Source organism: Melospiza georgiana, chromosome 18 (assembly GCF_028018845.1).
Source record: "Melospiza georgiana isolate bMelGeo1 chromosome 18, bMelGeo1.pri, whole genome shotgun sequence".
Lineage (NCBI taxonomy): Eukaryota > Metazoa > Chordata > Aves > Passeriformes > Passerellidae > Melospiza > Melospiza georgiana.
In genome coordinates this window covers 12,049,394-12,077,269 of record NC_080447.1, presented here as the reverse complement: position 1 = coordinate 12,077,269, position 27,876 = coordinate 12,049,394, and the positions used below count along the sequence as shown (strand labels likewise).

Genomic DNA, 27,876 nt, shown 5'->3' with positions numbered 1-27,876 from the left:
CCTGGCCACTGTGTTTGTCCATACTGAAAGGAAAACAGGAAACATCCCAAATATTTTATAACCCTGTAAGCTCCAGGAACACCCTGGAGTTTGCCACAACATAACCCACACCTCTCCTTCCTTCCAGGGTACAGTTTGTGGCCAGTCACAATTGTTCTGTTGGCTGGAAGAAGGAATGACAGAACTGAGCAGGGATCCTGGCACTGTCCTGCTCTGTGCCTGGTGAGCTGCCCTGCTGTCAGTAGACCTGCAGGTGGGCAGAGGTGCCCTGCTGTCTGTCTGTCTGTCAGTAGACCTGCAGGTGGGCAGAGGTGGTGCCATCCTTCCAGCAGCGCAGCGTCTCCACGGTCACCGAGCGGCACAGGGGACACGTCTTCTCCCGGTCGAACCACAGGCACAGGCACTCCTCACAGAACACGTGCTGGGGACACAGGGGCTGTCACAGCACTGCCACAGGGACTGCCACCAGGTCTCACATTGGAAATGGGGCTGTGTGTTCTATCCCCATCTGTCAGAGCTGGGGCAGTTCTCTGCTGTTCATGGGGCAGTTTTTTCTTTATCTCTCCCACAGCCAACCCTCCCTCCAGGAGATCTCTGCTGTCCATGGCCACTGAGTGTCCCTGCAGGGCTGATCCAATCCCAGCATCCCATGGGGAGATGCTCCGCCCAGGGGAGGAGCCAAGCATTCCTGCCTGGATCCAATCTGAGCCTGGCACAGCACAGCAGCCTTTGCCCCCTGCACTGCCAGAGGAGCAGCTTTCTGCTGCCCTGCATGGCCAGAGGGAGCCCAGGCCCATCTGCAGCAGCCCTGGAGCTGCAGAGGAAAACTCCCCCCTTGTGCAGGATCCCTGCTGCAGCAGAGCCACAGCTGGCACTGCAGGAGGGCTGAGCCCCCATGGGATGGGGCTGGGACACCGCCCTGACACACAGGGGGCAGGGACTGCTCTGACTCTGTCAATGTTGTTTTGTATTACTGCATTTTTATTTCATTTTTATTTTCTTCCCTAATATAGAACTGTTATTCCTACTCCCATATCTTTGCCTGAGAGCCCCTTAATTTCAAAATTATAATAATTTAGAGGAGGGGGTTTGCATTCTCCTGCCTTCCTTCACAGACACCTGTCTGTTCAAGCCAAGACACACCACCAGCACGGAGGCAGCAGGTACAGGTGGCACTCAGAGGGTTTGGAAAACAAACCCCAGTTTGCCAAAGCTCTGGTTACTAACAACAGCACTAGAAACAAACATTCCAAAGGCCTACAGCACCTGGGCTGAGAGGGTTTTCCTCTACCATATTTCCCTCCTCAGCTCCCTAAGTTATCTAAGTCCTTACTGAGCTCCCATAACCTCTTTCTTTCCCCTGCTCCTTGCATCTGCTTTATTCTGCAGTCCCAGTTTCCCCTTCTCAGTTTTCATCCCTTATCTCCATCTCTGATTTCTGCACTGACCCTCCTTGGGTTCTCCCCATCCAATCCCAGACTGGGAGAGCAGGAAAAGGGCAAGGAGGGAGCACGAGGAGCTGTGAGGAGCTGGGAACTCCTCCACACGTGAGGACTCAGCAGAAATGTCACTCCTCAAATCCCAGCCCTGGTCCAAAAGCAGCTCCTCAGGGGCTTCCAGCTTGGAAACATCTGCACAGATGTTCACAGCAAGGCTGAGAGGCACCTTTGGTGCACAGGATGGCTCTAATTTGATAACCCTGTTATCAAAAGGGAGTTTTAATCTACCCAGCCTTCTCAAGGGGCAGGTAAAGCTCTGCTCACTGCAGCCCCAGGGCCTGCACTGCCCCACAAGGCTGTGCCCACCCCACCAGTGGTTACCCAGGGCAATTTCCTCCCCTGGAATGGAAAATGGAAACCCCCTCCCTCTGAATTGCTATAATCTTGGAAATTTAGGGGCTCTCAGGCAAAGATATGGGAGTAGGAATAACAGTTCTTTAGTAGGGAAAAAATAAAAATAAAATAAAAATGCAGTAATACAACAGCCACCAGGAGCTGGATCAGGAGCATGCAGGAGTTCCCAGGCTGGCTGTGCCTCTCCCACTGCAGGAGCTCACTGAGGGAATGGCAGCAGGGGAGTTTGGGGCCTTACCTGGCACAGAAAGATCAGAGGTTCCCTGAACTCTGCCTGGCAGATGGCACAGATGTCTCCTGCCTCACTGCACTGCTGGCTCGTGGCACGGACCCCATAGGTCTGCCAGGGACAGGGGGGAAAAACAAACCCCAGGTGAAAGGATTGCAAGGGTAAATGTGCACAAAGGGGTGAAAACAAACCCCAGGTTAAAGGATTGCAAGGGTAAATGTGCACAAAGGGGGTAAAACAAACCCCAGGTTAAAGGATTGGGAAGTTAAATGTGCACAAAGGGGTGAAAACAAACCCCAGGTGAAAGGATTGCAAGGGTAAATGTGCACAAAGGGGTGAAAAACAAACCCCAGGTTAAAGGATTGGGAAGTTAAATGTGCACAAAGGGGGGAAAAACAAACCCCAGGTGAAAGGATTGGAGGGGTAAATGTGCACAAAATGGGGAAAACAAACCCCAGGTCAAAGGATTTGAGGGTAAATGTGCACAAAGGGGTGAAAACAAACCCCAGGTTAAAGGATTGGGAAGTTAAATGTGCACAAAAGTTGCTTTTCACCCCCAGATTCCCCACAGGGACAGCAGGGTGGGGAAGGGGGGGATCTCTGCTCCCTGTCTGCCTTTCCCCTGCAGCTGACTCCATCTTTTAGGGCCTCCACTTGTGCAGCAAGGATAATGGAATTTAATGAGCTCAACAGGGAGCTGAGAGGATTAATTCAGCATCATTTGCAGGGGTGTTTAGATGGAGGGATGGATTGTTATTATTATTATTAACAAGCAGGAGACAATGGAAGAAAGAGAAACAGCAGCAGCACCCACAGGCTGCCCACTTCCCCTTCAGATACAGGGAAGGGAAATGTTGCTGTTCCACTGTAAGAGATTTAGGGCAAACAGAAACCTGCTGAGGGAAAATGACCAGCCCAAGCCCAGGGAATAAGCAAGATAAGCTCTAACAAACTTTGATGAGGTTCTTTTCCTCTACAGCCTTTGATTTTACCCTTTTAAAATGGAAGTGACTGCAGCAGATCTAAATATCAGCCCTGTGGAATGCAGTGCCTGGGATAATTCCTGGGTCTCTTTCAGTGCCACTGCACTTCAGGCACCACAAAATCCTCAAAGTCCTTCCCACACTCTGCACTACAAAGTTTTGCAGCTCCTTGCAGTTGGATTAATCCACACAGATGTCAGAAAAGGTCCCTGACATCCCTGACAGGAGCCCCCAGCTTGCCCAGCCATGGGCTAACATTGTTTTATTCTGTGATCCTGAGCAATTTTCAGTTTTATCATTCAGCAGGAACAAGGTTCCACCTCTGGGACTGCTCCTCCACACTGAATCCTTACCTGGGGGGTGCAAAGGACCTTCAGTGCCTTCCTGACACTTCCCACACGGCCACAGATGTCAAAAGACTGCAAAAAACACATCTCATTTTAGATCATTTTCACAGAATCTCTGTGTGTGTGTGTGTTAAGAGTCCAGAAACTCAGCAAACATTCTCCAAATGGATACTCAAGAGGCGAAAAAGTAACAATGGTGCCAAAAAAGATTTCATGGTGGTCATGAAATATGCAATAAATGGGAATTGACAGTGGGGAAGGGTGGCCAGAAAAGCTTTGGGAGCAGCTGAGTGCAAAGTGGGGACTTTAGAGGACACAGAGGGGGTGGCACCAGGCTGGGTTGGGGACAATTGTCCATCCCATTAAGGAGGGGAGGGAAGGGAAGGGAAGGGAAGGGAAGGGAAGGAAGGGAAGGGAAGGGAAGGGAAGGGAAGGGAAGGGAAGGGAAGGGGAAGGAAGGAAGGGAAGGGAAGGGAAGGGAAGGGAAGGGAAGGAAGGGAAGGGAAGGGAAGGGAAGGGAAGGGAAGGGGAAGGGAAGGGAAGGGAAGGGAAGGAAGGGAAGGGAAGGGAAGGGAAGGGAAGGGAAGGGAAGGGAAGGGAAGGAAAGGAAGGAAAATGGAAAGGGGGGAAAAGGAAAGGAGGAAAAGGGAAAGGGGGAAAGGGGAAAAGGGGGAAAAGGAAAAGGGGGGAAAAGGAAAGGGGGAAAAGGGAAAGGGGGAAAGGAAAAGGGGAAAAAGGAGGAAGAAGGAAAAAGCCTGAAAACTTCACCCAGCCCATGTTTCTCCTCCCTGCCTGCAGGCAGAGCACAGGGAAAGCTCTCAGAACTGAAGCAGATGTGAGCAGGTGGCAGTGCAGGGAGCAGCTGGGGCTGGTGGCCCGGCAGGAGCTGTCACCTGGGTCACCTGCAGCTGTGGGCACAGGGCTGGAGCAGCAGGGCACAGGCACAGGCAGGGGCTGATGGAGTGGCTCACTGCAGGGAATGCCCATGAGCCCATCCTGCAAGGCAGGGGCAAGCAAAGCAGCCCCAAGAACGATTCCAGGCAGCACCCACAGGGCTCAGGGCTCCTTCCAGTAATGCTGCCCCCTGCCTCAACACCCCCCTCTCCTGCTGAGGATGGGCTCAGCCCTTTCTCTCCCAGTGCAATTCCCAGCTTTTCCTGCCTGCTTTGCTGACAGCACAACTCCAGTGCCTTTGCTCTGATGTCTCCTCTCTCCCAGCCCATATTCCTCCTCATTTCTTTCCCTCTGGAGCTCCCTGCACACCCAGAAGCTGCCTGTTTCAGAGGGCAAACACCCATTTCTCACCCATTTTTTGTTGTTCCAGCCATCACCTCACAGCTGGGTCACACACAGGGAGTGCTGCTGCTCAGGACAGGCAAAAAATCCAAGCTGGGTGTGTGAACACCTGGGATTCTCCACCAAAGGCAGAGGCTCCTGGCTCCACAGGGCAGACAGAGGCACCAGCCCAGCTCCCAGCAGCTCCAAGCAGCCTCTGGAAGTGCTCCTGCCCTTTGTGCAGGGAAGGGGACACAGCCCCAGCCCAACCTGGGATTCTGCCAGGAGCACAGGAGCTCTCAGTGCCAAATTGGCTGCTGTGGTTCTTCTAATGTGGTTTGTGGCTTTGCTAATGTGGACTCCTCTGGGGATATTCTCAGTGTCTCAGGCAAGGAGCTGGACCTGCATTGCTGGGGACTGGAAATGGGATGGGAACAGCCAGGGCTCTGTGCCCTGCACTGGCAGAGCAGCTCCCCCTTCCCTTCCCTCCCCTTCCTTCCCTTCCCTTCCCTTCCCTTCCCTTCCCTTCCCTTCCCTTCCCTTCCTTCCCTTCCCTTCCCTTCCCTTCCCTTCCCTCCTTCCCTTCCCTTCCCTTCCCTTCCCTTCCCTTCCCTTCCTTCCCTTCCCTTCCCTTCCCTTCCCTTCCCTTCCCTTCCCTTCCCTTCCTTCCCTTCCCTTCCCTTTCCCTTCCCTTCCCTTCCCTTCCCTTCCCTTCCCTTCCCTTCCCTGGCAAAGGCTTGGTGTGCACAGGGCTGCCCCTGACCTGCACACAAACTCCCCACAATGAAGCTGCTGCTTTCCCTCCCTGCTGCTCTCAGAGCTGTGAGAGGCAGAGGAAAGCTCAGAGACAGCCAGGAGTGTGTGCAGCCTGGTGTGTGTGACACCTGGAGGCGTGCAGCTCCCCCAGGACCAGCTCCCCTCCTCCTGCAGCCTCTGCAGAGAGGGATGAGCAGAGCAGCAATGACTTCACGAGTCTGATGCAACCCTGGGAGCGGGCTCAGAGCCTCCCCCAGCCCAGCAGTGCCCACACGCTGGGCAGCTGAAGCAGGCACAGCCACAAGCAAAAGGAGCATTTGTCCCTTCAGCTGTGCTGCTCCCCTGGCCCTGCTGCCAGGGAAGGTTCAGGAGGTGCTGCTCACCTTGCAGAGGCTGTACATGATGATGAGGATGCCACCCAGGAAGTAGCTGCTGGAGGGATCATCCCCCATGATGTATTTGTACCACAGCTGGATGGGCACCAGCGAGCGGAACAGCTGGCTCAGCTCCTCAATGATCAGATAAAACTTTCCCTGCAAGACAGCCAGGCAAATGAGACCAGGGTCATTATCAGCAAGTCAAAAGAAGAACATTTAATTTGTGCAGGGTTGGTGCTCAGTGATCACTGCACTGTTAAATGGTGCAGAGACCACGCTCATGAGATGCAGCTTTCCCTGCAGCCCCTCAGCTCTGTGCCCAGACAGGAAAAACATCCCTTCATTCCTCCACAGGGCTCAGCTGGACACCAGCAAAACAAATCACTAAAATATCCACTTGGTTTTTTTACTGAAATTTGAAATCAATGAAATCTGCTCTGCAGCATTTTGGAATTATAAACGAAACTTTAGAGCAGGCAATAAATTGTGTGTCTGGACAATGCTGCAGAAAAACAAAGGTTAATATGGGATTAATATGATGTAAACTGTAGATATTATTATTAGTGAGAAAAGGAAAGCAAGTTAATCTCTGACCTTACACCCTTCTGAAAGTACAGGGATTAAATGTAAAGTGACCCCAGACTTCCTGACAACTTTTTAGGTTTAAGAATCAAATTAATTATGTTTGCCAGCATCCTTTCCCTCCCCCTCAGGTGGGTGTTGGCTCTTGGGCAATGCACAAATAAAAAAAAATGGAAATTAAACCCTCAGGGCATTTAAAACTCAAAGAGACCAAACCTTCCTGAAGAGCTCAAGGAAGGAAAGGTGGGGAGGGTCAATGTGCTGCTTGAAATGCTTCTGTCTCAAAAGAGACTCAAAGAATGGGCAGCATCCTTTGTCACCCTTCACCAAAGCCTGAATAAGTGTCTAATTTAGGGCCACCCCCAGCTTGTTTTGTCCCGTTCTGTTTACAGGGACAGCTGGTGGCAAACGAGCCCAGAAGGATGCTTAATGCAGCCATTATCTGGGCTGAAAGATGTGGGTTTGTCCCGTCAAAATCCTTTTATCTGCTGAGCTCCTGGAGAAGGGGAAATTCCCCTGGAATGTTGCTGTGCTGTCCCAGTTAGCTCTGTCATCAGTGATGTCATCGCAGGCCAATCACTAATTGCCGGGGTGGGGATGGATCCTGCAGCCGGGCTGGCAGCAGCCAGCGCCCTTCCCCGGGGGCTGCATGAGATCACTCGCAGGCCGTGCTGCTGCTCGGCAATCCAGCCCTGCTCCCACAGCCCTGCTCATGAGCTCATGGCCCCCGGGACGCCACTGAGCTCACACCAGCGGCTGCTGGCTGCTCTCGGGCCCGGCTGCTTCCCTGCCCTCCCCATCCCATCCCCATCCTCATTCCTCTTCCCTGCCCTCCCCATCCCATCCCCATCCTCATTCCTCTTCCCTGCCCTCCCCATCCCATCCCCATCCCCATTCCTCTTCCCTGCCCTCCCCATCCCATCCCCATCCGAATCCTATCTCCACTCCCCCTCCAGCGCCATTCTACCTCTATCCCCATCCCCACCCCATCCCATCCTCATCCCTCTTCTACCCCCACCTCATCCCCATCCCCACCCCATCCCCTCTCCCCTCCTCATCCCTCTCCATCCCCATCCCACCCCCATTCCCATCCTAATTCCCCTCCCCATCCCATCCCCATCCCATCCCCATTCTATCTCTATCCCCATTCCCATCCCTTCCCCTACCCCATCCCCATTTCATCCCACCCCATCCCATCCCCTCTCCCCTCCCCATTCCCACTCCATCCCATCCTCATGCCCCCTCCAGCCCCATCCCCATCCTCCATCTCCATTCTATCTCTATCCCCATCCTCATCCCTATCCCTTCCCCTTCCCCATCCCTATTCCCCTTCCATCCCATGCTAATCCCCATTCTCATTCCCTTTCCATCCCCTCCCCATCCCCCTTCTATCCTCATCCCATCCCATCCCATCCCACCCCATCCCATCTTCATCCCCATCCTTCCTCCAGTCCCATCCCCATCCCATCCCATCCCCATCCCCATCCCCATCCCATCCCATCCCCATCCCATCCCATCCCATCCCATCCCATCCCCATCCCATCCCATCCCATCCCCATCCCCATCCCATCCCCATCCCATCCCCATCCCCATCCCATCCCCATCCCCATCCCATCCCCATCCCCATCCCCATCCCCATCCCATCCCCATCCCCATCCCATCCCATCCCATCCCATCCCATCCCATCCCATCCCATCCCATCCCATCCCATCCCATCCCATCCCCATCCCCATTCCCCTCCCCATCCCAGCCCCCGCAGCGCTCCGGGCTCGGCCCCGCCCCGGTTTATGCAATCAGCACCGCGGCCTCTCCCAGCCCCGCCGCGATGCCATCACGGTTTATTTCGGGCGTTGCTGGGGCAGAAATGACAACGCTGTCACCGTGTCCCTCCACAGGGCTCTGATGAAAGCTCCCAGCAAGGTAAAGGCGGCGAATTTTGCTTTCTGCTCTCATCCCTCCCACCCTCCATCTATCCCTGCTGCTGGCTGGGACAGGTCACTGCTTGCTGTCCCATTGCATCAGCCAGAGCTGCTGCATCCTTCATCCCGCTGGAACTCTGAGCACCAAAAACCCCGAGTGCACATCTGTGAACACAGCTGGGCACAGCCCCGGGCACAGCCAGCCTCTGGAGGTGGCAGTGGCATCGAGTGACAAACTTCAGCATCCAACCACAACTTCAGCATCCAACCACAACTCCTGCACCCTCCCCAGAGCTGCCAGAACTCCCTTATCTCCAGTTTCCAGTGCTAACTGCACGGTAGCAGGATTTTTTCAGCAGCTAGAAACTTGGTGACAGCCTCCCAAGAGTGATGTTTTAAGGGATGCATCCCTCCCTGCAGCCCCTTAGCAGCAGCCACCTGACCATAAATAAATGTTGGTAGGTTTAGAGTGATTCCAGCAGGGCAGCTGAGAATCACTTAAAGAGAACCAAAAAAACTAAAACCTTCAGGCATCTCAGTGCACACCTCCAGCCCCTTCTTTAAACTAGGAAAAGTGCCAGAAAATCAGAAATGATTCTACAATTAGTGAGGCCCTCCTTCTGAGCCAGAAGCTTGGAAAATGAGGATTGTTCCCTACAGTTTCAGCAGTGAAATTCAGATTTCTGATAGCAGGAATTTACTGCAGACAGCACCCATCAGTGGGAGCACACTCAACACACCTGTCTGCCACTGCTCAGCTCTGTTATCTCTTGGCTATCTAGGTTACACTTTTCAAAGTCAAATCTTTGTCTCAGCTGAATTTTGTCTGAAAAATTCTGCTAAAATACATCAGCTTTTTTTTTTTTTCTTTCCCTTCAAGATGAGAACTGTGTGTTATATGAAGCACAAACACAATTATTTCTCCTGTGCATCTGATTTGGTACTATAGCTTGAAATAAAGCAAGGTCTGTTTCTGTCAGGTGAGTCTTTCTATGTCAGAAAAACCTGTGTAAATATGGGAATTTTCTCTGGAATGCACTGTAGAAGGGCTGAAGAGCTCTCTGAGGTCAGCAGAATCTTTTTGGTGGGCCTGTAAGCCAGCACTGTGCAGGACTGGAGTGTGGGAGCTGAACTGCAGAGATTAAATATGACCTGGAATTCTGGCTGCTGCTGAGGATGGGGGTAGGATGAGCAGGAAGGCTCTGCTCCCATCAAGGGTTAATTCAGCCTGCCCAAGAAGTGAGGAGGGCACTGCTGGCCCTGCTCCCTCTGAGGGAGCTGCTGCTGCTATCAAACACTTCATTAGCACACGTGGGGAAGGGCTGTGCTGGGATCTAATTTTAGCAGCTCTGCTGATGAGCCTCAGATACCACATGGTGAAATTCTGATTCCTTTTTTTTTTTTCAGTGCTCAGTTAAAAACACAAGTCAATGGCTGGGGTATAATCCTCCCATTTTTCTGAACCTCCTTCACCACACAGAAATACAATTTCTGTACTCTAAACCAAGCATTTCCTTTGAAAGAGGGGAATTCAGCATTTTCACACAACTGCACTTTCCCTCCTGTACATGCAGAGTTTCAGCACTGGCTGTTTTTGCATGGAATTTCTGGGTATTTTGTTACATCCTCACTACCTGATGGCAGATCTGCATCTGATCCCTTCCTGCCATTTGAGCTCTGCCCAGAGGAGCACATTCCTGGAATTTCTTCAGTCCCTTTACAACATCAGCACTACAGAAAACACTTTTAAAACCCCTTTATTTTCATGCTGCTGCCTGACCTCAGGGACAGCTTTTCTCTGCATTTTCTAAATGAGAACCTGAGACACACAAAAGTCAAGGCAAGCTTATTTTGGTGTCCAAGCTGAGGTGCTGGGATTAGATTTTTTATAAAGCACTTCATTTTCTAGATCACATTACCATTAAAAGCTGAACCCCTGACTTCAGTTTGCAGCTCTACCTGACTTCTCCAGACTCACACAGGAATTACTTGGCAAAGTAAAGGACAGCATTAAATTCTCCAGTGTAGCAACTCAGCTTGAACTTGTAGAATATTCTTCTCTTTGTTTCCTGTGAACTTTCCAGTTGCTGCAACAGCTTCTTCCAATCCCTCACCTTCATCCTTGGGGCGTGGTGATGGAGGGGAGAAGTCTCACAGAAAAATAAGATGGAACAGTGGAATTAAAAACTGAATCCCAAGCTGGACCCAGCACAGGGGGCAGGCTGCAGCAGCAGAGGGAATGCAAACTCCCCCAGGGCTCAGTGTGCAGCTCCTTGGCCATAAGGAACAGAGGCACAGCAAGGACTGACACGGTGCAATCAGAGTGGGGCAGGCAGCAGGAGTGAGACAAGTTGCAATGAGGCAACTGCAAGGTGTGATTAGCACTCGAGGGAGGCTCCAAGTCTCACTTGCTCTGCTGCCAGCAGCAGCATTAGGGCATATTCTGAAACATGCTTGAAAAAGCTTTGGAGTCCTGCTGGCAATTTGGATCAGAGGAGAGCAGGCTCTGCTGAGATTCCAGGTCATGGTGCCAACAGATCAAGTGCTGGGTAGGAGCAGTAAAACAGAGAAAATTCCCAGATTTACACAGCAAACAGCATTGTGGCATGGAGGATGCTGGTGAAAATCCATGCAGGACTAATGAGGAGCAATGTCAAGGTGGGCTAGAGGGGAAATTGAGAATTTTAGTCAGTGCACAATGCTTCTGAAAATCACATCTTTTGTGTCTTAAACTGGAAAGATAAACTGGGAAAGCATTGAAGAGCAATGATTTTTAGAAAGTTCAGTAGCAGTGACTTGCAAAGCAAGTTAGGGAGGGGGACAGAGGAGTCCCCACTCCTCAGTACCTGCTCTTGTGCTTCAGTTAGTTTTTAATTTTGTAAATACTGAATCCCACACACAGTCCCAGCTGCAGCAGGGAAATGTCCCTGCAGAACATCCTGGATGGCTCAGGAGGAACCAAGCTCAGCTGCTCCATCAAGAGTCAATCTGTTGGGAGTGAGCTGCCTCAAAGAGCACCAAGGCCAGAGAGGAGAGGGGATGAGAGGTTGGGCTGTCACCTGCCTGGGAACACCTCCTCAGCCACAATAAATTCCATATTGCACAGACAAGGACCACGAACATCTTTGCCTGGGTATTTTTTATTCAGCATCATCTCTGAGCGAGCTCCCAGTGAGTTTCTATTGATTCTGTATTTTTTAGAGGACTCAAATACTCCAAGAGCCTTTTTTCCCCCTTAGGACAAAAGAAAGTTGCAGTTTCAGAAGGAATATGGAAATTAATGTGCCAGGTTCCCTGGCAGAGCTGTACCCATCTATGGCAGGAAATAGGATGTGCACCTGACAAAGGTTTTTTGTCCAAATGCAGAATTTGCAATTGCTGCCAAATCAAAGCCAAGTTTTCTCTGACCAGACTTGATGAGATGGTACTTTAAAAATAAAAAGCACTAATAAAACAATCAAAACTGGAAAAAAACCACCAAGCAATTATGTTCAAAGCTGCAGTGAGGGGCCAATGCCAGTGTTCTCTTTTGCACTTTCACTCTCCTGGAAATGCAATCCCCTCTAACTTGGCTCTGCACTGACCATGCAGAGAAAATCCTTATTTAGGGCCTTTCTGATGTATAAAATGTCCATGCTATCTTTGTAGGGACACACAGATGCAAGAACTTGGGCTAACAGTTCCTTACAATCCCATTTGGTTTGATTTTCTTTCTCCCTCCCCCATGTTTCACTCACTTCTCCAGCTCAGATTGCTGACAACAACATGAGGAGGGGATGGGAGGCTTGCAGGCACCTGGGATTTCCTAAGTGAAATCTTTGGCAAGTGTGTCCTTTTATTATTTATTTCCTGATTTTGAATTCCACCCCCCTCAAGCTGTCATTCCTTAGCAGTGCAAATGAAAAGCTGCCCTTGATGTGTGCACAACAATGGAAGCCTCTGCAGGCCACATGGCTCCTGCAGTTTAATTTACTTTAATTCATTTTATATTGAACCAAATGATCTTATTTGCCTTTTTTAATGGAGAGCCTTCAAGCCAAGCCCTCCCTTCCAAAGGAATGATGAGCTCAGCTGTTCCTGAAACCTGTACCCAGCTCAGGGTCCCTGTCACAGCCTGGGGGCAGGGAGGGGACACCTCCAGCACAGGTGGGATCCTCTGGAAACTCCCCAGAGCTCTGGGATCAGTCTGATGCTGGGGTGACATCCCTTTTCCTGCTTTTCTCTCCAATCCTCAAGCTCTTTTTTCCCTCCATTCCAGACTGGAGTCCCACAGCCTCCCCTGGTGCCTCTGTTTTCCAGGTTGGTTTGGAACCTGGGGAAGTCTGGGGTTATTTTGTCAGGATTTCAATCTTCCCTCATTCTTTGGAGGAGTTGCTCTGAATTTCTGAGTTACTCAGGCTTGGGCAACTCTGGTTGGTTGTACCTTCATAATAAAGCAGCTCTCATGCTTCACACTTCACACTTCCAGCACCCACTGTGCAAAGACAAACTTTGTCTGCCCCTCAATTTGAGTTCACTTTCTCTCAGTTAAAGCATAAACTGATGCTACAAATCAGAAGTTTCCTACAAAAATTGTCATTCCTGTGATGGGCCACAGTAGGAAAACATGACCCAGGTACTTTGGATGGGAGAACTGAGTGTTCTAATCCAGATTTTTCATGTGTTTTCTTTCAAAATGAAAAGATGCATCCAACTGATGAAAGCAGAGTTTGGTGCTGTTCACTGTTGTCATTGATGATCCTGATGGAACAAAGTAATGTACAGCTGACACTAAAGTGTAAGCACAATTGGAAAGAAGGATTATATTCCAAATTTGTCTTGACAGACTGGAGAAATGATCTGGAAAATAAGGAGGGAACGAAGACAGTCCAGAAGAGAATAAAGAGATCTAGAATGAACAATCTCTGAGAAAAAAATTCAAAAAATTGTTGGAGTTCAGTCTACAGACAAGAGTGAGGGGAGATACAGAGAGTGATAAATAAAAGCAAAAACCACACAGTATTCAGAGAAGAGCAGGACCCCAAGGAGCAGCAGGAAAAGCCAGACTAGCTTTGCAAGTGCCTCTGAACTTCCAAAATGAGGAAAAATGAGGAAAATGAGGAAAATCTGAAAAGCCAGCTCAGAGACTGAGTGCAGGATGATTAAAGTTCCCCACATCCCACACAAGGGCAAGTTTTAGGATCTCCTGCTGACTGCCAGCAGCTGAGGATTAAATCCCTGGGTGCTGAACTCCCTGAGAGTGCAGCAACCTCCACCTCAGGCTCTCTACCAGGGGAGCAAGAGGTTGCTGTTCTCAGAGGTTAAATTGGCATTAAAACTTCTCACTATATAGCAATACCCATCTTGAAAAAATGGAGCTCTACTGAGTTAAATTCATATTTCTCCAGCAGCCTGTTACCATTAAGTGACAGCTACCCAGAAGTTCATAAACTCCAAGCTGGGCTTCAGGCAGAAATCCTGCTTGGAGGACATTGGGAGGAAGAGAATAACTTTGTATCTGGCAAGTATTCAGAGAAAAAACTTGATAAAAATTGTGGTCAAAGTTAATGTGCATAAATTGCACCAGAAGTGTTCAAAATGAGGAAAAGGTTCCATTTAAATCCTCACCTGTGAGGGGGGTCAGCTATGTGATCACCAATTACCATTTCCATGGTGTCCTGTGGTTCTCCTGGAGCCCTCCCACCCCAGTCTGATCTTCCTCAATTTGTTCCATCTCATCCTTGGCTGGCTTAAAGGCTGCAGAGTGGGGGAGAGAACCCCCAAACCAAACCCAGCTCTGGTGCTGGGTGCCAGCAGTGCCAGGGGACAGTGAGACCATCCCCAACATCCTCAGACAAAAAGAGGCTTAAAAAAAGTGAGACACATTGCTCTTCAGAAAAAAAAGGTATTAAAAATGAAGCATCTGTGCTCTGAGTCATTACAGGCCCTTGACAGATGTGATCCTACCAGCCTCTCACTGGAGCTGCAAATAAAGACCCCCTCTCTTTCTTCTCTCCAGACAAGGATTAATGAGTACTTGGGATGGCTCTCAGACAAGCAAGCAAAGGCTGTGAACCTTTTCCAACACTGCCATTTATCTTGGGAGGACTATTCACATCATTTCTCCCTCCCTCCCCAGCCTGGATTATGCTCTGACCCAGCACATTAATCTCCCAAAATATAATAATAATAATAGAAGGAGGGTAAAAAAAAAAAAAAAAAAAAAGCTGGACAATTGCCAGAATTAAATTAATAACCATCTCAGATAGCCCTGCTGTGCAGGAACAAACTGCTCAACTCCCCTGCCACCCCTGTCATTTCTGAGTAAAACTATTCCCAGTTTGGATACCCCCTGAAGTGCCCTGCCTGAGACTTTCAGCAATTCCTGCTGGTACCTGGCACCTGCAGGTGCCTTCCATCCTCACAGCTGCCAGGGGTTTCTTTACTGAATGCAAATAACACACATTGCCACATCTGCCCCCAGAATGGGGACACTGTGTCAGGAGAATGGGGACACTGTGTCCCTCCAGTGAGTGCAGGGAGAGGCAGAATGAGAGAGATGCAAAATAAAAACATATCCAAAAGTGTTTGGAATGAGAGAGAGAAACTTTTACGAGTTAGGCTTAGTCTACATGTGGTTTCATAAGCATTTAAATATGTGAAGCATTTAATTTTTTTTTTCCTCCCATGGTAAGAACTGGTGCTGCCTTTTGTGGCTTTAGTTAAACCCAGTTATTTCTTTGACCCAAGTGGAAAGCCAAAGAGACAAATATTTGCAATTTCTTCCCAGGAAATGAGGAGGTTCCTGCTTCAGAAATATGAATTTACAGAGATTACTCAGAAAACAAGACTTAAAGTCAATGAGAAAAGCAATTATCTGGCTGCTAGCACTGATTCCTCCTCAAGCACTGCTCACCTCACCTCCCTGGGCTTTAATCACTGCTGGTAGCACCAAACCCTTGCTCAGGTGTGTGATGGCTCGAAAAACACCCCTCAATCCCAAAGTTTTAGCAACAGATTTTAATGTTTTTATTCTTCCATCCATATTTGGCACTGGCACAGGGTGCCCAGAGCAGCTGTGGCTGCCCCTGGATCCCTGGAGGTGTCCCAGGCCAGGCTGGATGGGGCTTGGAGCAGCCTGGGACAGTGGGAGGTGTCCCTGCCATGGAACTGGGTGGGATTTAAGGTCCCTTCCCACCCAAACCATTCCCTGATTCTCTGATTCCATGCTGCAAACATGTGGTGAAGGGATCAGATGATCAAAACTAAAAGTTTGTGCCTCAAGAAGAGTCTCCTACCTTGGACTTGACAGCGAGGATGATCTTGGGCAGGGCCACCACGAGGCATTTCAGGGCAATGGTGAGGTACTTCAGCACAAAGTCTGCAATGCCCACAATCCACATCAGGTCAAAGAAGTCCAGCCTGTCCAGGTTGGGTTTCAGGAATATTAGGCTGAAAGAGACACCAAGGCTCAAACACCACTGAGGAGAAGCTTGCTCAAGCTCCTTGTAGACATTGCTGGCTGGAGAGAGCCCAGAAAGGGCCTTGAACTTCAGGGAAGTCCTCAAGGGCAAGAAAAACACAAATCAGGTCTGGGCTTCCTCTGGGCCTCCTGACTTTGCTCTTGCTCACTCCTACAGGGGTCAGCAGGCTTGCCCAGTGTCACAAAACAGGACCCAGGCACTCAAAAAGTCTGTCTGGAATCCAGCAGTGTCCATAACCTGGGGTGCTGACAGTGCCCTCAGTGCAGAGTGAGGGATCTGGGTGTCACAGCTTGTCCTGGCAGCCCTGCTCAGAACAGCCCTGCTTCCCTGGGCAAGGAAACACCCCCTCAGCCCCTCAGGCTGCTCTGCCACAGGGGCACAGTCCCCAAACCCAGTGGGCACATCTAACAAAGGGGTGACACAGGAAACCCTGCACCAGCCACGGCAGAAAGGGGAGAACTTCACACTTTGTGTCCTGCCCTCACAGTGCCACTGCCTGAAGCACAGCAAGAGCTGTTAATACTCTTACCTGAACCAAAGATCCAAAAATTAATGCCCCTTACATAATGCCATTTACTGGGCTGAACATTTGCTGTTTGAAAAAGTGGAGTCTGGGACAGTAGAATTTCACCCAGCAGTGGGCAGGAGCTACTGGCCTGAGCAATAATGAGAACTGAACCCTAGTCAGGCTGAAAAAACAGGATTCTCCTTCAGGGTTTTACCTGCTAAAGCCTCGTGGTAGAAAGTTTTAATAGGAAAAAAAACCAAACAAAATTGAAAAAAAAAAAAAAAGCAAAGTAAAGTAACCAACCCAAAACAAAAAGCCTGAACATGAAATTAAAATACTCACAACACTGGCACAGCACAACAGGTAAAATTACACCCTAAAAACAGAAACAGAATCAGAAACTTTACTACTATTCATGCACTAGAAACAAGAAAAAAAAATCAGGAAATGAAAAATGAGAGAAAGAAACAGAACCGAAGCAGACATTTCTAATTTGACAAGGCTGGCTTGTGAATAGTCCCAGGTCTGGCAAGCAAGAGATGCAGCAGCCTGAGCAGGACAGCACTGCAGCACTCACAGGAACAGGGCTCTTCCTGGAGCTGTGCTCCAGCCTGGCCAATGGTAATGAACCACACTCTAAACTGAATGTAGGATGGCCCCAAATTGCTAAAATCCCTATATTTTACATGATTTAGCCTTTATTTTGAACTAGTCCCATTCATGCTTTTAACCTTGGCCATCCTCTTAGAGACACCCTGTGTGTAAACATTTCACTTCCAGACCTTTCTGCCACTCCTCTCCCTCCAGACAATCCCATGGCTTGGCCTCTCCCCTTCAGCCCCACATTCAAACCTTTGCAGCTCTCCCCCTTTTTCTGCCTCCTACCTGTGATTATTCCTGTCTGATTTATAATAAGTTGTGATTCAAATCTATGAGCAGAAACCCTGCTGTATTTGAGAACTAACTAATTCAGGATTTGAAAGGCAAGGCTATTTCAATTATCTCAGATCCAAGAGTCCTGAGAACACTGGGGTAAAACTATTTCATCTCCTGTGCTGCACTCCAATCTGGATGGACTGAAGAGGAAAATCAGGGGGTCAGTTCCTCAACTGCCCTTGATGTTCAGCTGCAGTGGTCACAATGGGAATTCAGAGGGCATTTTTGGAAAGGATTCACCCTGCTTTGACACCATCACATTTACACACTGCTCATGTCCTTTACTGACAGGAGCATGGTAGGGTGACACACACCTCCTTTTCCTGCTCTGGAGGGTATTACAAAGATGTAACAAACACAGCAGATGCTTTAGGGGCACACAGTTCCTCCCATGGTGTGGGGGACAAATGGGATTCCCTTTTCCCCCCTGGCAATGATCCCCTGCTCCCACCCTGCACAATGCAGGTTTTGCTCACCTGTTGTACAGCTGCTGGGAGCTGAATGTGTACAGCAAGTACAGGGTGTTCCCAGTGAGGAAGGCCAGGATCCAGAAGACAACCAGCACTGATCTCTTCTCCTGAGCAAGGAAAAACAGCAGAGTTGTTGCAGCTCAAAATCTCAAGACTTGAGCTGAGCCTTGCTGAAAAATCCAACAAATATGTAACAAAGTGCTCAGTAATTAGTTATTTACACAGGACTAAGAAGTAGTCTGCAAGGTAAAGATATCTATAAACACAAGCAGAAATGCTTCTCACTCCTGTAACCTTTTCAATGGAAATTAATTGAAATTACTTGCAGAATGCATCTTCAGAATTACTTGCAGAATGCATCTTCAAAGATGGGATCTTTCTTGGGACACCTAAAATCTCCTGAGATTTAAAATGCAGATTAAAAAAAATCCATTCCATGTATTGTCCTAAATTCTGAGCTGTCACCTGGCTGGAGTGACAATTCATGGTGTTTTATAGGGGTGTTTTATAAAAAGACCCAAAGTCACTCAGTGGAAGGCTCAGCTAAATCAAATACACCCTACCACCACATGCAGCACATCTGGGTGCTATCCTAAAGCACGGTGCTTCTGGAACATTCATCTGTGATTGAACAAATAATTAAAGGTCAAAAGAAGTGGAAATTTTGCATTTCAACATATATGGAAAGTTACACACAAGCTGGATGGCAGAAGACACTGTCCTGGGTCTTGGCCCTTGGTAACTTTGGGGAGTAAATTTTATTCCTGAGAGGAAAACACCCACCATCTTTCATGTGAGCTGATTTATTAAGAAAGGAGGTCTCTAGCTGTCCAGCAGCCAGGCCTGCTGTGCTGAGATTTAAGGCAGGCAGATCAAGGGGCACAGTGCTGGAAGGGCAGAGGTGCAGAGTGCAAGGCAGCAGCAATCTGTTACTGGGCTGTGCCACTGCTCTGCTCACTCAGGGCTGGATCTCACTGATTCCACTGCTCCTGGCACATACAGGCATGCACTTGTGTGGACAAAAAAGCAATTCTAGCCTTGTGCTTTTAGTGCTGTTGAATTTTCTCCTGACACAGATCAGAAAACCTTGAAAAGATCTGCTGGTTTCTTTACATTCTAAGCATATTAATGCCCAGAGCATTATAAAGCTATTAGCAAGCAACACATCTATGAAATCTTTCAGCTGAAAATGCTAATTAGCAAAACATCATCATTAATAAGTCAAATAGGTTTCAGCATCTCTGCTGTACATGATGGGAAAACCAAGGTGCAGAGAAGTGCTGGAACAGGCACAGCCAGGCAGAGGGAGATGAAGATTACAACATCCCTGACTTGTCCTTTTTGTTTTACTACACCACATTGCACAAAAAAGCAGGACAGAGACTTTGGGAGAGGCAGGAAGGAGAAGACAGATCTGTGCACAAATAAATGCATTCAGCCCTACACTGCAATCAAAGGTTCATCACAGATGCTATTTTGTGCATGGAAAATGATGTTTGCTGGGAACAGGAGTGTTGGAATCCAAAATGCAGGGAGTTCTCAGAACTTTGGGCCTGTAAGCCAAAGCTTAGAATTAAAGACAGGATTTGTTCTGAGACCTTGGAAAAGGCTTTCAAATTTAGGTGCTAGAATGAGAATGTGGATTTATAGTTTGAAGCAGAGACACATTAAGTGGAGGAAAGTTTGGAGTTTTATAGTTTAAATTATAGAAAAAATAAAAGTAGTTACTAAGGTAAACAAGGAGTTTAGAATGCAGTATTGTAGGTCTGTGTGTCATAACATGATCAGCTAAGAAAGCTTACACTGTAGCATGGATCCATAAGATGGAAGTCCATAAGGATTGAGTCAAAAACATAAATATCCTTGTTAGCAGTGTTTTATTAGTCAATAAATCATTAAAGGATCTTATAATCAGGGGTCTTGTGACCCTCTGAACCAGCTTCTGACCTTCTCACATCCTGTAAAGATGTGAGCTGAACTCAGCCTTCCTATCTATGCAGAAAATAAGAAAATAAATGGCATCATCTAAAAACCTCAGAGGTCCTGTCTCTAACTCATTGAAAACTCCTCCAAAAATCCCCACACAGAAAAAAGTAAAATGCCAGACTCACCTTCAGAGCCACCTGCTCTCGGAGTGTGGAGTTGGCGTAGGCAAAGGTGCTGGCCATGCCAATGCACACAGCAATTCCTGCAGGGAAAGGCTCTGTCAGACACAAACTGCTGAGGCTGTTGCACTGGATTTCACACCCAGCACCCTCCCTGCAAGACAGGAGTGTCTGAACCCTTCTGTGCCACACAGAAAGCTTTGCAGTCACCAGGGTAAGGTCTGCCCATCTCTCCTAGAGAGAGGAGCCTTGGTAACATCCTGAGGAATGTCAGGGAGGAATCAGGGAAAGGAACAGCCCTGGTTAGGACAGGAAACAGATCTGACGCAGATGAACACAGCTTGGACTGAAAGTAGGGGGAATTTATCACATGCATTATCCCATGCATTTGAGTATGTTCCTTTCATGCTAGACTCCACCTGGACACTGCCACGTGGATAAATGTATCAGACATCAGAGCCTGATAAAACCTCCCAACCTTTCTATAATCACAGCTCAAAAAGGATGGATGCATCAGATATCAGCACCTGATAAAGCCTCCCAACCTTTCTACAATCACAGCTCAAAAAGGATGGATGCATCTGTGACTGTGTTCACAAGGGTATGAGGATGAGGGAAGAGACGAGGATCTGACTACATGTTTCAGAAGGCTTGATTTATTATTTTATTATATATATTATATTAAAACTACACTAAAAGAATAGAAAAAAGATTTTATCAGAAGGCTAGCTCAAAATAAAAAAAAAAAAGATAACAAAAACTTGGGGCTCAAAGAGTCTGAGCCAGCTGTGATTGGCCATTAATTAGAAACAACCACATGAGACCAATCCCAGATGCACCTGTTGCATTCCACAGCAGCAGATAATCATTGTCTACATTTTGTTCCTGAGGCCTCTCAGATTCTCAGGAAGAAAAATCCTCAAAAAAAAAAAGATTTTTCATAAAAGATATCTGTGACATGCATCAGATATCACAGCCTGAAAAATCCCCCCAACCACCCTCTAACGACAGCTCAAAAAGCTTTGACGAATACTCACCAAGCTTGTGCTGGAAACAGACTTTAGCCAGGAGGATCAAGATGAAGGGAAGCCCCTTCTGCAGCCACCCAACGACAGCTTTGAGCTCGGAGAGAGCCGGGGCCGGCGTCCCGGCCTGTTCCTCGGCGCCCTCCTCGCCGTGCCCGTGCCGCTCGCCGCCCGCCATGTGCAGCAGCGAGGAGCCGCGGTGGTGCCCGTGCTGGAAGGGATGCGCCGGCGCCCGGTGGTGGAACGGAGCCCCCTCAGCCCGGCCGGCACCCTCATCCCTCGGGGCCGGCATCTGGATGAAGACTTCTCCCCCTCCGGCCGCCGAGCCCAGCACTAGACCGGCCGGGAAGGGCGCGGCGGCGATGGAGGCGGCGGGCAGGCCGGCCAGCCCCGAGAAGAGCTGCTGAGGGGAGGCGGCCTCGGCCTTGAGGCTCTCGAACACTCCGCTCTCGTCCACGCTGGCCTCAGAGCTCAGCGTCTGGCTCCGGCTCCTGCAAAGGGCACAGACACGGGATGCAGTCAAAATGGGGGTACAGACCCCATGATTCAGCCAAAATGGGGGTACAGACACCAGGGATTCAGCCAAAACAGAAGGACAGACAAAACGGGGGCACAGACCCCAGGATTCAGACAAAACAGGGGGTAGAGACACCAGGGATTCAGTCAAAATGGGGTACGGACCCCAGGGATTCAGGGAAAACATGGGTACAGACCCAGGGATTCAGACAACATGGGGTACAGACCTCAGGGACTCAGTCAAAACAGGGGCACAGACCCAGGGATTCAGTCAAAATGGGGGCACAGCCACAATGGGGACACAGACCCAGGGATTAACCCAAAATGGGGTACAGACCCCAGGGATTCACCCAAAATGGGGTACAGGCCCCAGGGATTCACCCAAAATGGGGTACAGGCCCCAGGGATTCACCCAAAATGGGGTACAGGCCCCAGGGATTCAGCCAACATGGGGTACAGACATAAGGGATTCAGTCAAAACAGGGGCACGGACAAAACGGGGGCACACACCCTGGAGATTCAGCCAAAATGGGGTGCAGACTCCAGGATTCAGACAAAACAAGGGCATAGACCCCAGGGATTCAGTCAAAACAGGGTACAGTCCCCAGGGATTCAGCCAAAATGGGTGTACAGACCCCAGGGATTCAGTCAAAACGGGGGCACAGTCCCCAAGGATTGATCCAAAACAGGGGCACAGTCCCCAAGGATTGATCCAAAACAGGGGCACAGACAAAACGGGGGAACACACCCTGGAGATTCAGCCAAAACAGGGCGCAGACTCCAGGATTCAGACAAAACAAGGGCATAGACCCCAGGGATTCACCCAAAATGGGGTGCATACCCTAGGGATTCTGTCAAAACAGGGGTACAGACCCCAGGATTCAGCCAAAATGGGGTACAGAACTGGGTGCTGGTTTAGGCCGGCCCTCAGTGCAGTGATTTCTCACACTCTCTATTGTTGGTTGGGAGTTTATGCACAAAATCCTGAATGGGATGGGACTGCTGGGGAATGTCTTGACTTGTTTATTCTCCAGCATCAGTCTCATTACAAGGTGATAACAATGGGAAGATGCCAGCAGCTCATATTCTTGGCAGTAGCCATAGAACTCAATGTTACAACTCACTTTAAAAGTGTTTTGACCAATCACACAAAGCAAAAGCACATTGACAGTAGCTCTACCCAACCACTATAAGCACAGGTACCTTTGGTTAAACAATGCTTGCTTATTTCGAATACAATACCTGCTTGTAAGCCTTAAAACACAATGCACAGAGCTCCATTATTAAGCTTAGAACTTCCTAATATCTCACTAGATATACTTTTTCTGAAGCTTAGGGAGTTATTCTAGCCAAGCATTAATACACAGATCATTGCTCTATTTGTCCTTACTTTCTTCATCTCGTATAACTTTTCTGCTGACAAGCCTTATGGCTACTGCTTAGCTCTAATCACTGTTCTGCTGTCTCTGAGGCCTGCCTTTTGCAACTTTCCCCAAACTCTCTGATTTTAAGGATTCCCACTCAGAACACCAAGGCATCCAGATGCTTTTCCCTGTATTTTCTGTCACAGCTGCAAAACTGGAGGTCAGTAACCAGATCAGAGAGCCTCTCCAGACCTGACCAGAACACATCAGCTCCCTCACCAAGGAATGAAGCTCCCAAACACCCAGCTTGCTTTTAGAAAAACAAAGAAATAATACATCCAGTACCAAATCCAGCATCTTCTATAATGGTTTGGGTACTTAAAGAAAAACATACAAAACTTCATGGAAACTGACACAGCACCACCAAGTCCAGTCATACTATAAACAAATAAACTAACCAGGCTAACTCAAAGCAATGACCTATCCCTAAAATCCTCTGTATTTTGGGACAATCACTACCTGCCTACTGATTAACAGCACCAGAAGAGACACAGTCACCAGGGGAAAAGAAGTGTTGCTTTGTGTGTCCCTGACCTGACACAAAAATGAAGGATGTGCTCATGAATCCTGATAAATTCTTTATTTTTATATTTTTGGTGAATTGGGCATGGATGTGCCCAAATTACTGTGCAGAACTAGTTCTGGTATTGATTCTTTCCTAAGCATGTTGGAACACAGCCAGATTCCAAAAAGAAAGTCTAAATACCTTTATCCTGACATCAAAAGACAACAGGCTTTTTTTCCTTCACTAGAAATCAATACAAAGAAAGTTGAGTTGAGAGGGAACAATGCAGGTAACAAATAGAATGATCACCAGGCAGTAAATACCTGACAACAAACACTTCTCTAACCTGCAAAAGCAGAGTAAACAACAAACAAACCCCAGCAAGAGGCAAAGCTCACAAGCAGGGCATGGTGCAGAGCTTTGCTCCCTCCTGGTTTGAGCCCTGGGAGATCTCTAACTTTAGGAACAGTGGTTACAAGTTGAGACGGCACACCCAGGGCCCTCAACCCTCTCTCCCCCATGGGTTCCAAAGCCTCCCTAGGGCACAGAGCTCTGCCTTCCACCTCCCTCTGGGGACACCCTCAAACCTCTCTGGCCAAACCTTCCCACTAAGCAAACTCCTAATAAGGCTTTTTTTATAGCTGCACCCCATTCCCACTGCATCTCCACAAGCTCCTGCAGGGAATCAAGTCAACAAGACATTGCACACCTTGTTCTGGTCCAAAATATTCGTCAGCCAGGCCTTTAAATTCACACCTAACATTGCAACTCAGGGATGTACACACAGCTTGGGGCTGGGAATGTAACAAACAGCCTGGGAGGAACCCAGGGCTACAAATACACAACTATCCTTTGGAATAATATTGGAGTGTGCTTTCAGCAGGAAGGAATTCATCTCTGACATATTTATAAACAAACAAGAGTTGTTTGTTGAAATTGTGAGGCTGCTGAAGTTAACAGAAGTGAAGACCAGTGGCAACAGCATTTCCTTCTACAGTTAGAAAAATTTCAGCCTCTGTTCCTGTCTATGTATTTACCATCGGAAGCATCATGCAGAAAAAACCTGAAGATGGCTTTCTTTCTCCCTGAAATTAGAAATGGTACCATGCTAGCAATGGCCATGACATAAAGCTTCAACTCTAATTGCAAAACCACTATAAAAAAATAAAATATTGACTAATGATCTTTCACTTTTAATCTCAGCTCGAACAGAGCAATTAAATATATTAGTTCCATCTTTGTCTTGGAGTAATTAGATTAGTTTCTTCTCTAGGAATAAAAATAAAAAAGTCCTACTCTAACTCTGGGAAAGCACCAGGGAATATTTAGTACCAGAACAACAACTGTGGCAAGGCTCCCTTGCTGATGGTATAATTACAGAAACAAATTAGAGGTATTCTAAATACTCACACACATGTAGATAGATACAGACTCTGGGAAGATGCAAAGGGTCACCCAAATTCTTCATAAAACACTAAGTCAGAGTAGTTGAGAGCTTCAGATCAGCAGATTTTTTTAAACACCTCAGTAAGAGAAGTGTGAATGGCTCCTGTTCACACAGGTCCGTCCTTGCACACTGACAGTGCTCAGGTGCCATGAATCCATCCCTTCCTCCAGAGCTCCACAATCCTGCCCATGCTCAGCCAGCTGTCTGCCAGCTGTGCCATCCTGGGTCACCCTGAAACACTGTGGCTGGCAGCAATCAGTGAGTGACAGCAAGGAAAAAAGTAAACTTGTCTCTAGAATCCCCAGACTCGAGCAGAGAGCCTGGCCACACCACACACACAGGAATTTGACTTTCTCAATTTTGAGTTTTCATCTTCTAAAACACCCCCTATGTTGGATTAAGCCTTTTCCTGACCCAGAGATGGGGCAACTGAGAGGAGTTTTAAAAAACTTTTATTCCATTTTCTCAGTCTCATGAGAAGGGTGAGACAATACAGGTGTTATAATTCACACCATCACAATCAGAAGCCAATTATTTCCTAATTACAATACACTGTGTTTCTTGGCCTATCAGCTTTCGCCAGAGGAAAAATGTGGAGAATGTGTCTGGGTCAGAAAAAGGCTTAATCTGACAGCCCTACTGTTAAACCAGAACCCTCCTCTTGGGGAGGAGCCTGGAGGGAAGAAGAAGGGGAAGCATTTACCTTTCAGGAGGCACGCTGTCCGTGTTGCTGCTGTGCCGCCTCTGCATTTTCCTCAAAACCCTAAAACACAGCACGCTCAACATGAACCCTGCGGCTCAGCAAATCCCAGAGTGGCAACTGGCACAGGCCCTGGGGGCAGAGGGCACTGGGACCCGCTCAGCTGGGCACATGGCTGGCAGCAAGCATTGGTTTCTGTGACAGAGCACCTCCAGCTCCCATTTGTTTCTCAGCACGCTTGAAGGGACAGCTTTGGATGGCAAAGGGGGGCACACAGGTGTCCAGGCTGGGCAGGAGTCACTCAGGTCCCCTCCTGCAGGAAGTCACCAGGAGGGATGGCATGTCCTGGTAAGGGACATGGGGACACCTAACAGTGGCTCTCGAGGTGACACGTGACTCAACAGCATCTGGGGAAACCAGATCCAGTCTTCCTTTTCTGCAGGAACTTGCTCTGCAAAGCAAAACTGAGAGGGAAGAAGAAAAAGAAAATGTGTAAACACTTCTAATGAAAAAAAATACTATTAGCTCATGACAATAAGCAACTCATTCATTTTAATCTACAGAAATACCATTTGCAAAGTCTGGACAATAGGCCCAGAGTACAATAGCTACTTAATAAAATGTACAGACTAAGATGTAAATACTCTTGAATATAAAAGGTTATAACATTATTCATAACACATGTCAATATATACATAGATGTGCAGCCCATGTGTAAAGGCACAGTGGCTCTGGGAAGGTTTGCCAGCTGTCTCCAAGCACAGTACCTGAAGAACAGCTTTATGCAGAGGTGAAAGGTGCCACTGGCAGAGATGGAAGCCCAGCAGTGTGCAGACATTCACAGATGGAGTGCTTCAGGACAGTCCAGATTCCAAACTCATCCCAGGTCCTCCCAGCCAGTGACTCTCAGCACCTGGCCCCGGTGCTCACACAGGGACACCTGGAGGAAGCATACACAGAGAGCAATTTTCAGCACAGCAGAAAGAGTTTTACCTCCACATGTCCCTGGGAAAGGCAGAGAGGTGCAGGAACTCTCAGTGCTGGAAGCCCTGCCCTCATGCATGGCCCAGCAAAGCTGTTTTCCTCTGGGACTGGCACCTGCAGCCCTGCTGCCCACACAGGCGCTCCCTGGGAGTGCTCCCAGAGCTGTGCTCTGCCTTCAGTGTGTCCATATACACACCTATGTGTGTGTGTGTGTGTGTGTCTGAAATAAAAACAGACAATGTATTTATATATACATGCACTTGTATTGCAGAACATGTAACACACACATATCACAATATATACTTTATATATCCATCTATTCATACACATATGTACAAATGCATGTGTATATACATATATACGTATGTGTATACACATCTATATATACATATTTACATTTATATAGATGTATACGTATAGATCTATGTAGTTAATGTATACCTACATAGCCATCTATTAACAATCCTATACATACATATATGTGTATATATACATTTATATAGACATATCTTTTAATACAGTTCTATATATATACACACATATACATAGTATACATATGTAGATACACATACATATACATACACAAAAATATATATATACATATAGGTTTGTATACGTATAGATACACATATATATAGTATCTAGATAAGATATATAGATATACATAAATATACTGTACATATATAGATATATAAACATAAATGTATAGGTATACATACCTGCATATACAGATATATACGGACATATCTATTAATACAGTTCTATACATATACATATATATACATCTATATATACATATCTATATATAGTATACATATATTGATATACATACATATATATACAGAAATACCTATTAATACAGTTCTATATATATACATACAAATACACATCTATATATACACACCCTATACATATATAGGTATGCATACATGTATATATATCTATATACAGACATATCTATTAACATGATTCTATACACACACATACGTATATACATCTATATATATAAACAGTATACATGTACGTATATATGGAGAAATATCTATTAATACGGTTATATACCTATACCTACATACATATATACATGGTATACATCTATAGATATATACATATATACACACAGAGATACATACATATATGTATATGTATATAAATTAAAACCATACGACTCTATACGTACACACACACACAGACATAAGCCAGGCCTTTTTTCCGGTTAGGAGGTTCCCGCTGGAATCTGTGGCGCGGTGCCGCGTACCCAGAGGCTCGGCTCGGCTCGGCCGGCCCGGTGCCGGTGCGGGTGGTAATGCCGGCGGTGGTACAGGCGGTGCTGCCGGTGCCGGTGCCGGTGGTAATGCCGGCGGTGGTACAGGCGGTGCTGCCGGTGCCGCCCCGCGCACGCCCGGCCGCGGTTTCCGCCCGCCCCGCCCGCCGGCGGAAGCGCTGGGGCCGCGCTGGGGCCGCGCTGGGGC

The 27,876-nt window shown here is 47.9% G+C and overlaps 1 protein-coding gene across 3 annotated transcripts; it reads right to left on the bottom strand.

The window, feature by feature from the left end:
- Positions 1–184: 184 nt before the first annotated feature.
- On the bottom strand, positions 185–27,788 carry RNFT2 (ring finger protein, transmembrane 2). Of its 3 annotated transcripts, none has more exons than XM_058036778.1 (11): positions 27,585–27,788; positions 26,188–26,360; positions 25,424–25,884; positions 20,841–21,319; positions 19,810–19,886; positions 17,705–17,805; positions 15,599–15,752; positions 5,827–5,976; positions 3,419–3,484; positions 2,092–2,193; positions 185–421 (listed from the first exon to the last, which is right to left on the bottom strand). In XM_058036778.1, exons 3-11 carry the CDS (start codon positions 25,504–25,506, stop codon positions 287–289), a joined length of 1,347 nt encoding a protein of 448 aa, XP_057892761.1. In that variant the 5' UTR covers positions 25,507–25,884; positions 26,188–26,360; positions 27,585–27,788; the 3' UTR covers positions 185–286. The 3 variants fall into 3 exon arrangements, with proteins under 3 accessions (XP_057892761.1, XP_057892762.1, XP_057892763.1); XM_058036779.1 differs by having other exon boundaries at positions 27,595–27,788; XM_058036780.1 differs by having other exon boundaries at positions 27,663–27,788.
- Between the last annotated feature and the right edge of the window lie 88 nt (positions 27,789–27,876).

What these genes read in the sequence shown, in the direction of transcription:
- RNFT2 (XM_058036778.1), bottom strand. Translation starts at nt 25,506, where the DNA reads ATGTTGAGCGTGCTGTGTTTTAGGGTTTTGAGGAAAATGCAGAGGCGG. An exon ending in TCCCAGCAGCTGTACAACAG is followed by an intron (nt 15,753 to 17,704) that starts GTGAGCAAAACC and finishes TGTCTCTTTCAG; the next exon opens with CCTAATATTCCTGAAACCCA. An exon ending in TCCTCGCTGTCAAGTCCAAG is followed by an intron (nt 5,977 to 15,598) that starts GTAGGAGACTCT and finishes GCTGTCTTGCAG; the next exon opens with GGAAAGTTTTATCTGATCAT.